Source organism: Amblyraja radiata, chromosome 2, assembly GCF_010909765.2.
Source record: "Amblyraja radiata isolate CabotCenter1 chromosome 2, sAmbRad1.1.pri, whole genome shotgun sequence".
Taxonomy (NCBI): Eukaryota; Metazoa; Chordata; class Chondrichthyes; order Rajiformes; family Rajidae; genus Amblyraja; species Amblyraja radiata.
The window spans coordinates 24,490,207-24,505,306 of record NC_045957.1 but is presented as its reverse complement, the minus strand read 5'-3'; the positions used below and the strand labels follow the sequence as shown (position 1 = coordinate 24,505,306).

Below are 15,100 nucleotides of genomic sequence, written 5' to 3'. Positions count from 1 at the left end.
TTTGAGATACCAGCTACCAAGACAGATGTGTACAGCAATTTATTTTCCCCCCGCACAATTACAGCATGGAATAGTCTTCACCCTACCATAGTTACTCAACCAGACGCAACTAAATTTAAGGTAGCTCTTCTTCTCCAAGAATTCTTTTTTGCTTGTCCACCCTCTGCCACCTCCAGTTTAAATTCCATTTGGAATATTTTGGAGGACCAAGAACAAGAGCACCATGTCCCCAGGCTTAAAGATAGATTAGAAGTATTGACCTGTGTTTATTTTATGAAGATAATACTTACATTGTTATCAAACCCGTAAAGAGTATACGTCAGTGCTTCCAGCTGAGAGCCCAGGTCAAGTAACTCAAATTACAGCCGCCCATCATCAGTGGTTTCCTGCTGAGTCTGTCCTTAAGTGCCCAGAATGAAGTGGATAATTGGACTTAACTAACTGAGGGTGAAATCGTAGCCTTGGGTGATCTTCGGATTAGACAAACACTTCTTTCTCGGTTCAGGTCATGTGCCTCACAGTAGAAGTAGAGAGTCAGTGAAAAGGAGGTTTTGACTTACTGTGTCTACATAAAATGAAGCCTATGACAAGGTGAAAAAGAGTAAAGTTGGGAGGGAGGCTCAGCATCAATAAAATTAAAAATGTATAAACTGCAGATGCAGGTTTACAAAGATAGATACAGTGCTGGATAATTTAACAGGTCAGCATTCATGGAGAACAAGGTTAGGTGACGTTTCAGGTTAGGATCCTTCAAGTTGAAAATCTAGTAATTGTTTCTGAGACTACATAGGATTTATGGCACAGGAACCTCCATAGTGTCTATGCTCTATTTCAACTCTTCAACTTTCCTCATTGAGATGTATCAGTGTACTCCTCTGTCCCTTCTGTCTCATGTCTATATCCAACCTTTGCGTAAATGCATCTAAAGTCTTTGCTTTGCTATGGTAATGAGCTCTACATTCTCAACACTGTCTTTGGTCAGGAGACGAGCCATTTATTCAGTCTCTGAGTTGGTATTTTAGCCATAGTACTTATGCCAGCTGGTCCAGTTGAATTTCTGGTCAATGGCTGCCCCTCAAGATATTGATGGTGGCGGACTCAGTATTAGTAATGCCGTTGAATATCAAAGGAACGTGATTATATTCTCTCTTGAGAAAGGTATAATTGCCAGGCAGTTCTGTGTTCTCTGTCTTACCACTTCTGCACGATGGGAACTAACTCTGTTTCATCAGAATTCCCCCTGGGTTTCTTGGTGATTATCTTATATTGATGGCCTGTAGTTATACATTTCCATATTTGGAAACATTGTCCCTGTATCCTTTCTTTGAAAACCTCTCATAAATTCAAAGACCACTTTTAGATCAGCCCCAATCTTCTCTTCACAAAGGGTGAGGGACCCAGTCTTGCTGATAGGGAGGCAGTCTCATTTCTCTTATCATCCTTTTAAAATTTTGCTATGCCCTTTCGGGTGCTTCCATTGTCTTTTGACAAATATCCAATTGAGATTGTCATGCCCCAACTGAATTTATTATTATTTTCTTAATCCAACCAGTTCGGTATCCAAAATGGGTCACATCCTGATCGAGTCTGCTGCTATGCGATCACGCTCAGGAACTCCTATAGGAAGAACTAACAGGTTTATTCACTTTCTTTAACAAAGAGTTTTGTGCTTTGATTATAAAGATCTGAAATGTCAAGCTTGTTACTATATAAGTGCTAGGACCAACAGAGTGGTATGCTCATCAAGGCATGGGATGAAAATAACTTGTGCATTGACTGATTACAGTCAATTAATATTTTTTGAAAATTAGAACACAAGGAAAGGGGGCAGTAAGATATTTGGTCGCTTGAGTCTTTTTCAGCACTCAGGAAAATCTTGGCTATTCTTACAACTGCTGCTTTTGTGGAACATAGAAAAGTACAGCATAATAAGGGCCATTCAGCCCACAATGTATGTGTAATATGACAAATGCAGCCTACAAGTAGCTGCTACAAATGATGGAATTGTGAAAAGATGCTTGAGGGACTCCAAAGATAATTGTGGGAGCTGAAAAATAAGGCATTGCTGCTGATTCTGTGACTAGGCTGGATTGAGAAAGAGTTATAGTGTCATACAATGTAGAAACAGGCCCTTCAGCCCAACTTGCCTACAATCTCATGATCTTATACACCTCTATAAGATCATCCCTCATCGTCCTGTGCTCCAAGGAATAAAGTCCTAGCCTGTTCAACTTCTCCCTATAGCTTAGGCCCTCAAGTCCTGGCAAAGGTGAAAGAGCATCTTGGAGTACTACATTGAGATTTGTTCAACATGAGACTTCATAGAAGGAGATGTTTAGGTCAATTGTTAGGACAATATGCAGAGATGTTCAACTCTCCATTTAGTTTTACCATACTATTACTAGGTAGAAACATCAAATGAGCTGTCCGAATTTAAATAGAATAGTATGAATTTAAAGCAAATGAAACGATGTTTTTTTTAACGTGTTACTTTTCCTCCACAGTGTGAGTCAGATTGATGTGAAACCTCTGCAGTTACAGTGCACAGAGTACAAGGCTTTATATCACACTGCAGAAGTGGAAAAGGATAAACTAACAGAGCTAGTAACTATCCTGCAGAAGAGGTAAGATCAAGACCACAAATATCCCAATCCAGCATGACCAGCTCCAGTAAGAGAGAATATAACTACTTGCCCTGTAAATTCAATAGCATTACTATTGCCAAATGTCTCACATCAACATCCTGGGGGGGCACATTTGACCAGGAAACCAACTGGGACAGCACATCTATACCAGGGCTATAAAATAGGTTCAGATCAAAGGCTAAATAACCTACACTGGGTGACTCACCTGCTGACTCCTCAATCCACAATCTACAAATCAGGAATGTAAACTAAACTAAACTAATGGAATATTATCCATTTGCTTGGCTGTCCAGCACTCAAGAAATTCAATACGATCCAAGACAAAGTATCACCAATCCATCACCCTGACATGAATTTCCTGCACCACCAGTGCAATGTTTTCAAAGTACATACCACCTAAAAACGGCATTGCAGCTACTTGCCTAGGTGACTCCAACATCAATTCCCAATACCAAGAGGAAGGACAGCAGGTGCAAGGGAACACCACAATCTGCAGGTTTCCCTCCAAGTTGCATACTATCTTGAGTTGGTAGCATATTGTGGTTCTGTCACCGTCACTGTGTCTAAATCCTGGAACTCCCTGCCCAACAATGAGGGCTGCCTTCACAAGAAGGACTACAATGATTCGGGGAGATGGCACACCACAACCTTCACAATGGCATTCAGAGATGGCCAATAAATGTGGCCTTGTCATCGGCAGCTGCATGGATGAGTGGAAATAGGTGTCTAATATTATTGGTGAACTTCTAATATTGATTATTGGAAATACTCTGAAAGTCAGGCAGGATCTGTGGAGGTTGAATCAGACTTTGTGATTCAGATCAGTGACCTTTCACACAGTTTAGAAAAAAAATAGATTAAGAATGATTGTCATTCTGTGCAAATTGCTCTCTCACTTCTTTTAGCAGCCTAGAATATATATCATCTGTACCTAGCAATTTACAGTATCTAATTTCAAAGATGCTAATCCTATAATTCTCCATTTGTTATCGTATTTATCTCACCCAGTGTATCACAGTTCATACTTCTGACTACAAATGCTGCCCTGCCCATAACCAAGCTTTTTGCCAGACAACACATTTATCTGCTGTAATGTGTATTGGTTTGAGGTTATGTTGGCGATGGTTATTGTGAAGTGCCTTTTACCACTTTACAGGCACTGGTGTTTATCGTTGTAGTTGTTTTGAATCCAAGATTAATTTGTGAATTCTGTGTAGCTTTAAAGGGACGATGCCAATATCACTGACTATGTTTTAGGTTAAAAGATAATAATGACAAGATTTTGGACGTTGAGCAGAAGTTTCAAGAACAGCGACGGTGGTCTGTGACTTTAGAGCAACAACTTGGAAAAGCCAAGCTCGATATGGGAAAGAGTCATGACGTTAACAAACTCACCAACAAGAACAAAACAAGTTAAGTGCATTGTTATTGTCTGAGTAGCTAGTTCATTTGGATAGAGTCACAGAGTCATACAGTGTGGAAACAGATCCTTCGGTCCAACTTGCCTACACCGACCAACATACCCCATCTACACCAGTCTCACCTGTCTGTGTTGGCCCCTATCCCTCTAAAGCTATTCTATCCATGTGCCTGTCCAAATGTTTTCTAAATGTTGTGATAGTAGCTGCCTCAACCACCTCATTTGGCAGCTCGTTCCATATACCTACCATGCTATGTGTAAAAAAAAAAAGTCGCTCCTCAGGTTCCTATTAAATGTTTCCCCTCTCACCTTAAACCTGTGTCCTCTGGTTCATAATTCCCCTACTCTGGGCAAGAGTCTCTGTGCGTTTACAGAGTTTACAAATAAATAAGGAGCCCGGCTCTGGACCTGAATCGAGTGCGGAGCCGACGCAAGTGTCAGGTGTGTTGGGAACACTTCAAGAGTTCAGAGTCTTTCCTTTGAACATCACTTTGAACTATTCCTCTCAAGATCTTATACAGTAAGGGGTGACCGTGGCTGATAAGGGATGTCAGGGACAGTATAAAAATAAAAAAGAAGAAGTACAACGTAGCAAATATGAGCGGGAAGCAAGAGGATTGGATAATGTTTAAAGACCAACAGAAGATAACTAAAAGCAATACGGGGAGAAAAGATGAGGTACGAAGGTAAGCTGGCCAAGAATATAAAGGAGGATAGTAAAAGCTTCTTTAGGTATGTGAAGAGGAAAAAATTAGTTAAGACCAAAGCTGGACCCTTGAAGACTGAAAAAGGTGAATTTATTATGGGGAACAAAGAAATGGCAGATGAGTTGAACAGGTAATTTGGATCCGTCTTCACTAAGGAGGACACAAACAATCTTCCTGATATACCCGTGGCCTGAGGATCTGGGGTGACGGATGAACTGAAAGAAATCCACATTAGGCAGGAAATGGTGTTGGGTAAACTGAAGGCTGATAAATCCCCAGGGCCTGATGTTCTGCATCCCAGGGTACTTAAGGAAGTGGCTCCAGAAATCGTGGATGCATTGGTGATAATTTTCCAATGTTCTATAGATTCAGGATCAGTTCCGGTGGATTGGAGGGTAGCTAATGTTATCCCACATTTTAAGAAAGGCGGGAGAGAGAAAACAGGGAATTATAGACCAGTTAGCCTGACATCGGTGGTGGGGAAGACGCAGGAGTCAATTATAAAAGATGAAATAGCGGCACATTTGGATTACAGTAACAGGATTGGCCCGAGTCAGCATGGATTTACGAAGGGGAAATCATGCTTGACTAATCTTCTGGAATTTTTTGAGGATGTAAATGGACAATGGAGAGCCAGTGGATGTAGTGACAAGGTTTACAAGGTTAATTCCTGGGATGGCGGGACTGTCATATGCTCAGAGAATGGAGCGGCTGGGCTTGTATACCCTGGAGTTTAGAAGGATGAGAGAGGATCTTATTGAAACATATAAGATTATTAAGGGTTTGGACACGCTAGAGGCAGAAAACATGTTCCCGATGTTGGGGGAGTCCAGAACCAGGGGCCACAGTTTCAGAATAAGGGGTAAGCCATTTAGAACGGAGACGAGGAAACACTTTTTCTCACAGATAGTTGTGAGTGTGTGGAATTCTCTGCCTCGGAGGGCGGTGGAGGCCGGTTCTCTGCATACTTTCAAGAGAGAGCTAGATAGGGCTCTTAAAGATAGCGGACTCAGGGGATATGAGGAGAAGGCAGGAACGGGGTACTGATTGGGGAAGATCAGCGATGATCACATTAAATGGCGGTGCTGGATCGAAGGGCCGAATGACCTACTCCTGCACCTATTGTCTATTGTCTATTAACTGTGTAAGATTATCCATCATCTTCCTGCACTCCAAGGAATAAAGTCCTAGCCTGCTCAACCTCTCCCTATAGCTCAGGCCCTTAAGCGTTGGCATATCCCTACTCTTTCTGCCTACCTGTCTGCCAACCAATCTTCTCTACAGCTTTTCCAACAATCTCTGCCTGTCCAGATGCAGGTTGATCTAAAAAGATTTCAATAATTTCCCTACCGTCCATATTAGCTTGTAAATTCCTGCTTATTCCTTGCTGTTCCTTTGAATAAATTCAGTCACCTGGCACCTCTTCTGTGTTCAGAGAAGCTTGGGTTTATCTCATCAAGTTGTACAAGTCATACATCATGGAGACGGGCCATTCGGCTAGCTACATCCATTGGTTAATTGACTCCCATCTATATTAATCCCATCTTCCAGCAATTCCATAGCCTTCTACGTCTAATTGTTTCAAGCGCTCCTCTACAACTTTCTTATATGCTAACCCCCAAAAACTGTACGTCTTTGGGATGTGGGAGGAAACCGGAGCAGCAGGAGGAAACCTGGTCACAGTAAGAATGTGCAAACTCTGCAGACAGGACCTGAGCTGGTAGAGCTGCTGTCGCACAGCACCAGAGGATTGAACCACCCGGGTCTCTGGTGCTGTGAGGCAGCGGCTCTACCAGCTATGCCCGCTGATGATGAATAAAGTCTGATTAACGTTGTGTATAATTGGACCATTAACTCCCTGCTCTTGTATTCAATGCTCCGACCAATCATGGTCAGGACCCCATAGTAGAATAATGGTTTTGCCTTGAGCATAGATGTAATTTATGTTGTTTTGTATTGATTTGTTTTAAATCTGTGAGCAGGATTAACAGGTGATCTGTCAAATGTTGCCAATGATTCTAAAAACTAAAACTCATACAGCTCTCTGTTTCACTAAATGAAGGTTTGTCCATCAATACCAGCCTTCTATGTGGCAGTGGTGACCTGTCTCCAGGGAAATCTTCAGCCTTAAGTTTGGAGACACAACTGGAAGAACTGAATATAAGGTAAGAAGTTGTTTAACTTTTAAGAGTCCAAATGACTTAATGGCAGCAGTCACTTCCACATTAAGCTTCTCGGTTGTGCAATGAGTTATTAATGATTGGGTGGTGGGCAAACCATGATTACCTGCCTGGCAGACGAGACTTGGAGGTGGCACAGTGGCGTAGCAGTAGAGCTGCTGCCTTACAGCGCCAGAGACCCCGGTTCGATCCTGACTACTGGTACTGGCTGTCGGGAGTTTGTACATTCTCCCTGTGACCACATGGGTTTTCTCCCAGTTGTGGGAGGAAACCGGAGCAGCAGGAGGAAACACGGTCACAGAGAGAACGTGCAAACTCTGCACAGACAGGACCCGAGCTGGTAGAGCTGCTGCCTCACAGCACCAGAGGATTTCCTCACACACTCCAAAGATGTACAGGTTGGTAGGTTAATTTACCTATTTTAAAGTGTAAATTGTCCCTAGTGTGTAGGATAGTATTAGTGTATGGGGTGATTGTAAGTCAGCGTGGACTCGTTGGGCCAAAGTGCCTGATTCCGCGATGTATATCTAAAGTCTAAAGTTGTAAACAAGTTGGATACAAAAAAATTTACCTACAAGATATAAACAGAAAATGGAAAATGCTGGAAAACCTAAGCAGCATCTGTGGACAGAAAAAAATGGTTACATGTTGAAGTCTTCACTTAAGGTCTATGCACTGTTGAAATTACTACTTCACTAAGGCATTGTGCATAGTTAAAATTATTTAATTCATGCTGGTAATATCTTACAGTTTTAAGATTTGTTTGACACTTTTTTTTCAAAGATAGTATTAAAAGTTTAAGTGATGAGGCATATTTCCAGATCTCCAATTCATAAATCAAGTGAGTTGCAATCAGGAGATGTGGATGGATAGTGAACCTTCTGTCCCATTGTCATGTTGGACAGCATTGGGAAAATCGATGTGAACCATGAGAGATCCATGGCGACCAGTGGCTGACTATAAGATGCTTCATTCTTGCTGATCTGCACTGTTCTCTTGGGGTGTTTAAATCCTTTTGCATGGTGGCTATGTCAGAACAATTAGATGTTTTTTACTTCTTTCGATGTTACACATGATTAGGTACATATCAAACGGAGTTGTTTTTAAATAGTACAGGTACACCACTGATTTTCCAGTATTCGGTTCCAGAGTTTTGGCGGACTAACAGAGGTCACAGCCTCTGAGAGGAGTTCAAAGGTACTGGAACGATCCACCTAGGCTGCCGATGAGCTGAGATATACCAGCCCTCAAAGTTGGCCTCATAATTCGGCAATGGGAACGGATCAGCCGGCTCTGGCTGTGCTGAAGTTCTAGAGCCCCGGCTGCAGGGAGCAAATTCGACCTGTCGATCAGCCACTGAAGGTCGGCTATAGGAACTAATCTGCCGGCTCCAGCTCGGCTGGTTCCAGAGCCCTAGCTGCATGAGGAAAATACAACTGGGGAAAATTCCAATGAGGTCGAGATTAGCCCCCTCACCCGGCCTAGGCGCCACATTTACGGGGGCGACATCTGGGGGAGGGGGTTTCAAATGCATTCTCATAATTTTGCCTGGATTAAAGGAGGCACCGGACCACCTGTTGGCTGAAAATCTGTGGTGGACCTGTATTCTATTTGATGATAATAACCCTCACCTTATGTGGAAAATCTATTTAACTTTAAAATATAAATATATATATGATAAAAAATAAAATTTGAAATATTTTTTTATTGCTGAATTAGTTTGGCAATGTGACAATGCAAGTCAATGTATCTAATGTTCACAGATTCCTTTGTTCAGAAGTTAATAAAGGAACCCTACTCAGCTCTGCAGCTGCCCTTCACTCTACATTTACCAACAACCCATTCTAAAGTGTTTTGCAATTTAGAATACAGCAATTAATATACAGAACTGTATATTATATTTACTTTAAAACAAAATTGTTCAATATATAATTTGTTGTTTATATGTTTAAACAATGTACAAAACAATTAAAACAAGTATTTTACTCAAAACATACCGATAAGAATAGCACAGGACCGCATCATTTCATTTTATGCAGTGTATGGCACTCAGCAAGGGGCAAGTGTTCCATCACTGGATCAACAAAAGGGATTTTGTGTGATTCAAAGATTTGTAATAGATGTTTTCAATTGCAGAGTCTGGTGCTTTTAACTGTTCTGGTGATGATAATGGGGTTTGATTTAGGGTGGAAGTTTGGCCCTTCAAATCTTTGATCTGTTCGTACTGATAGAAACTCAAGGAAGAATGCGAGGTTTGATTGCCTGATACCTTGATGGAGCCAAGCAATAATCACACACAGGAAGTAGAGGCTGCCTCGGAGTTTTGGCCAATACCCAACAAATGGAATGATAGAATGAATAATTATCATATGCACAAAGTCCGGTGAAGCTGAGGTACAACGAAAGTCTTGCTTGTAACAGCATCCCAGGCATTTAGACTCAGACAGCACACCAAAACATAAATATACATAAATAATACATAAATTGCAAAAAAAATTTGCAAGTCAGTAAAAAAGAAAAAAGTCTGCAAAAAACAAGACAGTCGTGCAAAACTCAATTAGAAAAGAAAATAAGACCACGATAGTGCAAGAAGTGTTTCATGGTGTTCCGTCGTCAAGATAGAATTAGATGGTTGTAGGAAAGTAGCTGCTCCTGAACCTGGTAGTGTGGGACTTCAGGCTTCTGTGGCAGAGCGAAGAGAGCATGGCCCGGACAGTGGGGATCCATGATGATAAATGCCACCTTCCTGACATATCACCTAATGTAGATGTTTTCGATGTTGGGAAGGGCTGTGTCCATGATGGGCCAAGCTGGGTCCACCCTTCTCTACAGGGAGGTTAGTTTGTGTGATGGTCTAGGCTGCATCCACAATTCTCCACAATATCCTGCGGTCTTGGATGGAGCTTTTCGCAAACCATGCTGTGATGCATCCTGATAAAATTATTTCTACGCCGCACCTGTAGAAGTTGGTGTGTGTTGTTAAGGATACACCAAACTTCCTGAGCCGTCTAAGGAAGTAGGGGCATTGGTGTGTTTTCTTGGCCATTGCTTCAATATGCCTATTCCAGGAGAAGGTGATATTTATTCCCAGGAATCTGAAGCTTTCAACTAACTCTACTTCAGTGCCATCAATGTAGACATGTACTGCTTCACTTCCTGAGGTCAATTACTATCTGCTTTATCTTGCTGACATTCAGAGAAAAGTTGTTGTCTTCACACCAGGTTACGAGGTTCTTATACTCCTTCCTGTACTCGCCATTATTTGATATCTGGCCCACAATGGTGGTGTTGTCCACAAATTGGTAAATTGAGTTGGATTTGTAATTGACTGCACAGTTGTGGGTGTATAAGGATTAAAGAAGGGGGCTGAGAACGCATCCTTGTGGAGCACCAGTGTGGAGAATCATCTATACAAAATAATGCTTTCAAATGAATCCACCAACTTAAAACTGTGGCATCTGTTTGATTTCAGACTCGCCATACAGATGGATGAGAACAAGGCCTTAAAGATGGGTTTGCAAAGCAGCTTACAAGCCAAAGAAGAAGATCTGAAATTGTACCACGACATGTTGAGCCAGGTGAAGCAGGTCTTCCTACAAGCTCTTCGACAGCACAAGGAAAATAATTAAATCCACTACTTCAGCCGGAACAATGTTCCTTGAGTTTGGTTTGGAGGTATCTAAAATATCTAGCATTTGGAGAACAAACAATCAAAAGGGGAAAGAACAAAAGCCTGCTCAAGAACACGTCACTGAGAAACAAGACATGCAGATGCTGGAAATCTGAAATCAACCTGACCTCTGAGTATCTCTGTGTAGAAAGGAGCTGCAGATGCCGAATATGGACACAAAGGGCTGGAGTAACTCAGCAGGTCAGGCAGCATCTCCAGAGAAAAAGGATGGGGTCAGAAGAAGGCTCCTGATCCATAACGTTACCCATTTCTTTTCTCCATAGATGCTGCCTGACCCACTGAATTACTCCAGCACTTTGTGTCTATTCTCTGAGCATCTCTGACAGTTTCTGTTTTTTATTTTCGTAGTACGTTAGCTTGAACTGTTGCAAACTAGACTGGGTTAATTGGGTGACTATATACAGCTATTTGCCTTGCTCCTGTCTTTTATATCTCAAATGACTTGAGTAGATCAATGCAGGATGACAAATGAGGCGTGCTACTCAAATCATAGACAATAGACAATAAGTGCCATTCGGCCCATCTGTGGTCCCTCCCCATCTCCACAATGACTTGCAAAGTTTTTGATTTATCCTCCAGCCAAAAGCTTTTTCCAAGTGTTCATTGATCATACCAGAGGCATAAGAAATGCATTGAACAATGAAAAGCACAGACTGGCATTAGCAGAGGCTGGCACAATGGTTCCTAAGAACAGTAGCTTTTGAACTGGAATTATCATTAAAGTTAACTCAAAGCCTCATTTATCAGCTTGCAATCTCATGTGTATATTGTACCACTTCACTTGGTCTGAGGAAAGTAGACTTTAAATATAGGATATATATCTTTTCATATTTCCTAAAGATGGAAGAGACCAGCAGATTTATGTTCTCAGAGCGATCTCAGATTTTAAAACCTAAAAATGATAGGAGTTATTTCCTACACAGTTTTGACATACAGAACTTCTTTTTAAAACATGTTTTAGAGGAGCCATGACACCAATCTCTGCACTTACTTTCTAGGTTTCTAGGTTAATTAGCTTGGGTAAAAATTGTAAATTGTCCCTAGTGCGTATGATAGTGCTAGTGTATGGGGTGATCACTGGTCGGTGCGGACTCAGTGGGCCGAAGGGCCTGTTTCCGTGCTGTATTTTTAAAGTCTGAAGTCTACAGAGAAGCTTACAGGGCAAACCTGGTAAGAGTAGGTTGGCACTAATCCAGTAGCCTCATTCCTCGTGGCGTAAGGTTGGACTGCATTATACATAGACACTCCTTCTTGCGTTGCCAGGGGATATGTTACCGCGGAAGCTCTGATTGATATGTGGTCCATTTTGTGCTGGTCCAAATGGCAGGAGAAAATCATTTTCCCAGCATCACTTCCCTTCATCTCAATGAAGACGTGCATTCAGAAAGAATGCAGGTAACTTTCTGAAAGTAAATGTGCAAACACGCTAACCTCTTTTGGAAATAAATATGTCTTTGTACTCTGGAACTGGATGTTTTCATGCAACTTGCTTACTTTTTCAAGATGCAAAATGCCTGGAAGATGAATAATAACCCAAAGGGAGGAAGTTACAATGTCAGAAAAGTAGCAATTAAGAAAAGTTAGAAAAACGGAAAATAAATTGAGATGTTTTAGTGATTTTACTTTCGGGAGATTAGTAACATTGCGGTATATACTTTGACTGATCACAGAGACCCTTTATGACTTTGTAAAGTACGTCATGTTTCCAAAACCTAGCAGTTTTTTTAGATTATTAGTAAATACTGAAGAGAATGCCTATGGTTATTGTTTATATGGGCTTCCAAAAGACATCGATTATTCATCCCATTCAGCACATTCTGTCATTAACTGAGATTGTGCCTGATCTGTGATCTATTTCTTTATACCAGGCTTCACCTTATATCCTTTAATTCCTTTGATAATCAAACTCATCAATATCACACTTGCATCCGTTACTCCTTCTGGAAATTCATTCAAAATTTCCTTGTTTAAAAATATTTCTCAGATGGCACAGAGGCGCAGCTGTTAGAGCTGTTAGAGCTGTTGCATCACAGCAGCAGAGACCCAGGTTTGATCTTGACCTTGGTTACTGTCTGATTGGAATTTGTGTGGAATCTCCCTGTGATCGCACGGGTTTTCTCCGGGTGTCCTTACATTACAAGTATATGCAGGCTTGTAGGTTGATTGGTCCCTGTATCCCTTTCAAGGCTAATATGTCGGTATCCAAAACTTCTCACAGTCAAAACAGGCCTTTATTTTAGAATCATAACGTCATCGAGTCCTCCTTTTATTGTGCTGAACTGACAGAGGAGGTAGAGAGATGGATATGGAGAGGATGTTTCCAGGAGTGGAGAGTCTCGGACCAGAGGGCACAGCCTCAGAATAAAAGGACGTACCTTTAGAATGGGCATGAGGAGGAATTACTTTAGTCAGGTAGTGGTGAATCTGTGGAATTCATTGCCACACACGACTGTAGAGGACAAGTCATTGGGTTTTCTTTAAGTGGAAACTGACAAGTTCTTGATGAGTAAGGATGTCAGCGGTTATGGGGAGAAGGCAGGAGAATGGGGTTGAGAGGGAAAGATAGATCAGCCATGGTTGAATAGCGGGTTAGATGCGATGGGCCGAATGGCCTAATTCTAACTTATGAGATAGATGTTTGGAAATCTAACCCTGGCACCTCAGCGGGATGTGTACTCCCCATTGCTACAGAATATCAGACATGCCGTTACTGGAGAGGAGAAGGTTGGCGGTATTCATAGGGCCACCAGTGTCATTCCACTGCCATTGCCAGTCCAGAAGATGAAGTGGTGAGGAAAAATCCAGTTAGTAACGGGCACTGCCATCTGTATACCACTCTGTCCAACATGAGCCGACTCCTTAATGGCCAAAATGTTTGCAGCAGACTTAATTGTGACATAAATTTGTGTGATTGAAAATTAACAAACATTCGCCTGCTGAAGCAACGCGTAAAAAAAGCAGCTGCTATGTCCTGCATTCTAAATATGGAGCTATACTAGGAGATTTCTCGCGAGTCGGGTTTCTCCTCATCATCACCTCTGAAATGTTTAAGACAGATGTCTGGGCGCTGCCTTGAGAATGTAATAGCCTCATTTATAGAATCACAGCAGCTGGGAGGGGCACCAAGAGGGGTTTGAGGTAGTGCATTTCCCACAGCGGAGCCTCGATCCCTTCCACAGAATCCAATGGAGACTAGGATACGGTAAAGACAGGAAAAATCATCAGCTTTTTCTGATAATGTCCTCAGGTTCCTTCAGTCGATGAGCAAGCTCCAGCAGTAGAGTTGCTATCTTACAGTGCCAGAGACCCAGGTTTGATTCTGACTGTGGAGTTTGTACATTCTCCCTGTGACCCCGTGGGTTTTCTCCGATTTTCTCCCACACTCCAAAGACGTACAGGTTGGTTGGTTAATTGGCTTTGGTGAAAATTGTAAATTATTCCTAGAGTGTAGGATGGTGCTCGTGTACGAGGTGATCGCTGGTCAGCACAGGCTTTGTGGGCCGAAGGGCCTGTATCTCTAACGTCTAAGAACACCTCTCGTTTTTTCTCCAGAGATGCTGTCTGACCCTCTGAGTTATTGCAGTACTTGATGATGATAATAATTTATTGTTACTTGTACCCAGCTAGGTGCAGTGAAATTCTTTGTTTTTACATACCGCTGCATGCCGAGTGTGTCTCGGCCCACTACTCATTGTGTCTATCTTTAATTAACTACAAAGCAGCCTGACAGTATGTTTAAAATTGCTTAAGGACAGATATTAAATGGGAACAGGATGGTAAATTCGATGAGCACAGCCAACCAGAATCTAGCCTCAAGTGCCTCTTTGAGAACAGAAGTAAGTTCTTTGATGGTGAAGGGATATTTACTGGAGCCAGGTGGATCAGTAGTTCTATAAAAGGGCCAGATGCATATTGTTTAAAAGTCAAAGTCAAAGTATCCTTTATTGTCATTCAGACCTTCCGCTCTGAACGAAATTTCGTGCCTTGCAGTCATACATATAATAAAAATGACAAAAACACACAATAAACACAAGTTTAACATCCACCACAGTGAGTTCACCAGGCACCTCCTCACTGTGATGGAAGGCAAAAGTCTTAAAGTCTCGAAGGTAGACAAACATGCTGGAGAAACTCAGCGGGTGAGGCAGCATCTACGGACAGAAGGAAAGAGGCAAAGTTTCGGGTCGAAACCCTTCTTCAGACAGATGCATATTGTTTAGTTTCAGTTTGGTTTAGTTTAGTTTATTGTCATGTGAACCAAAGTACAGTGAAAAGCTTTTGTTGCATGCTAACCAGCCAGTGGAAAGACAATACATGATTACAATCCAGCCATTCACAATGTACAGATACATGATAGGGAATAACATTTAGTGCAAGATAAAGCCAGTAAAGTCCGATCAACGATAGTCCTAGGCTCCCCAATGAGGTAGATAGTAGTTCAGGACTGCTCTCTAGTT

General features: G+C 41.8%; 1 protein-coding gene across 3 annotated transcripts in view; it reads left to right on the top strand.

The window, feature by feature from the left end:
• Positions 1-12,111, top strand: part of ccdc13 (coiled-coil domain containing 13) — a 38,314-nt gene extending 26,203 nt beyond the window's left edge. For 2 of the 3 annotated variants that reach the window (XM_033043431.1, XM_033043422.1), the window contains exons 11-15: positions 1,553-1,636; positions 2,505-2,624; positions 3,903-4,057; positions 6,835-6,937; positions 10,425-10,806. In XM_033043431.1, coding sequence (XP_032899322.1) covers positions 1,553-1,636; positions 2,505-2,624; positions 3,903-4,057; positions 6,835-6,937; positions 10,425-10,581 — 619 coding nt within the window. In that variant the 3' untranslated portion in view covers positions 10,582-10,806. Of the gene's footprint in view, positions 1-1,552; positions 1,637-2,504; positions 2,625-3,902; positions 4,058-6,834; positions 6,938-10,424 lie in introns of all 3 variants that reach the window. The other variant, XM_033043441.1, reaches the window with a different exon arrangement.
• Positions 12,112-15,100: the final 2,989 nt, after the last annotated feature.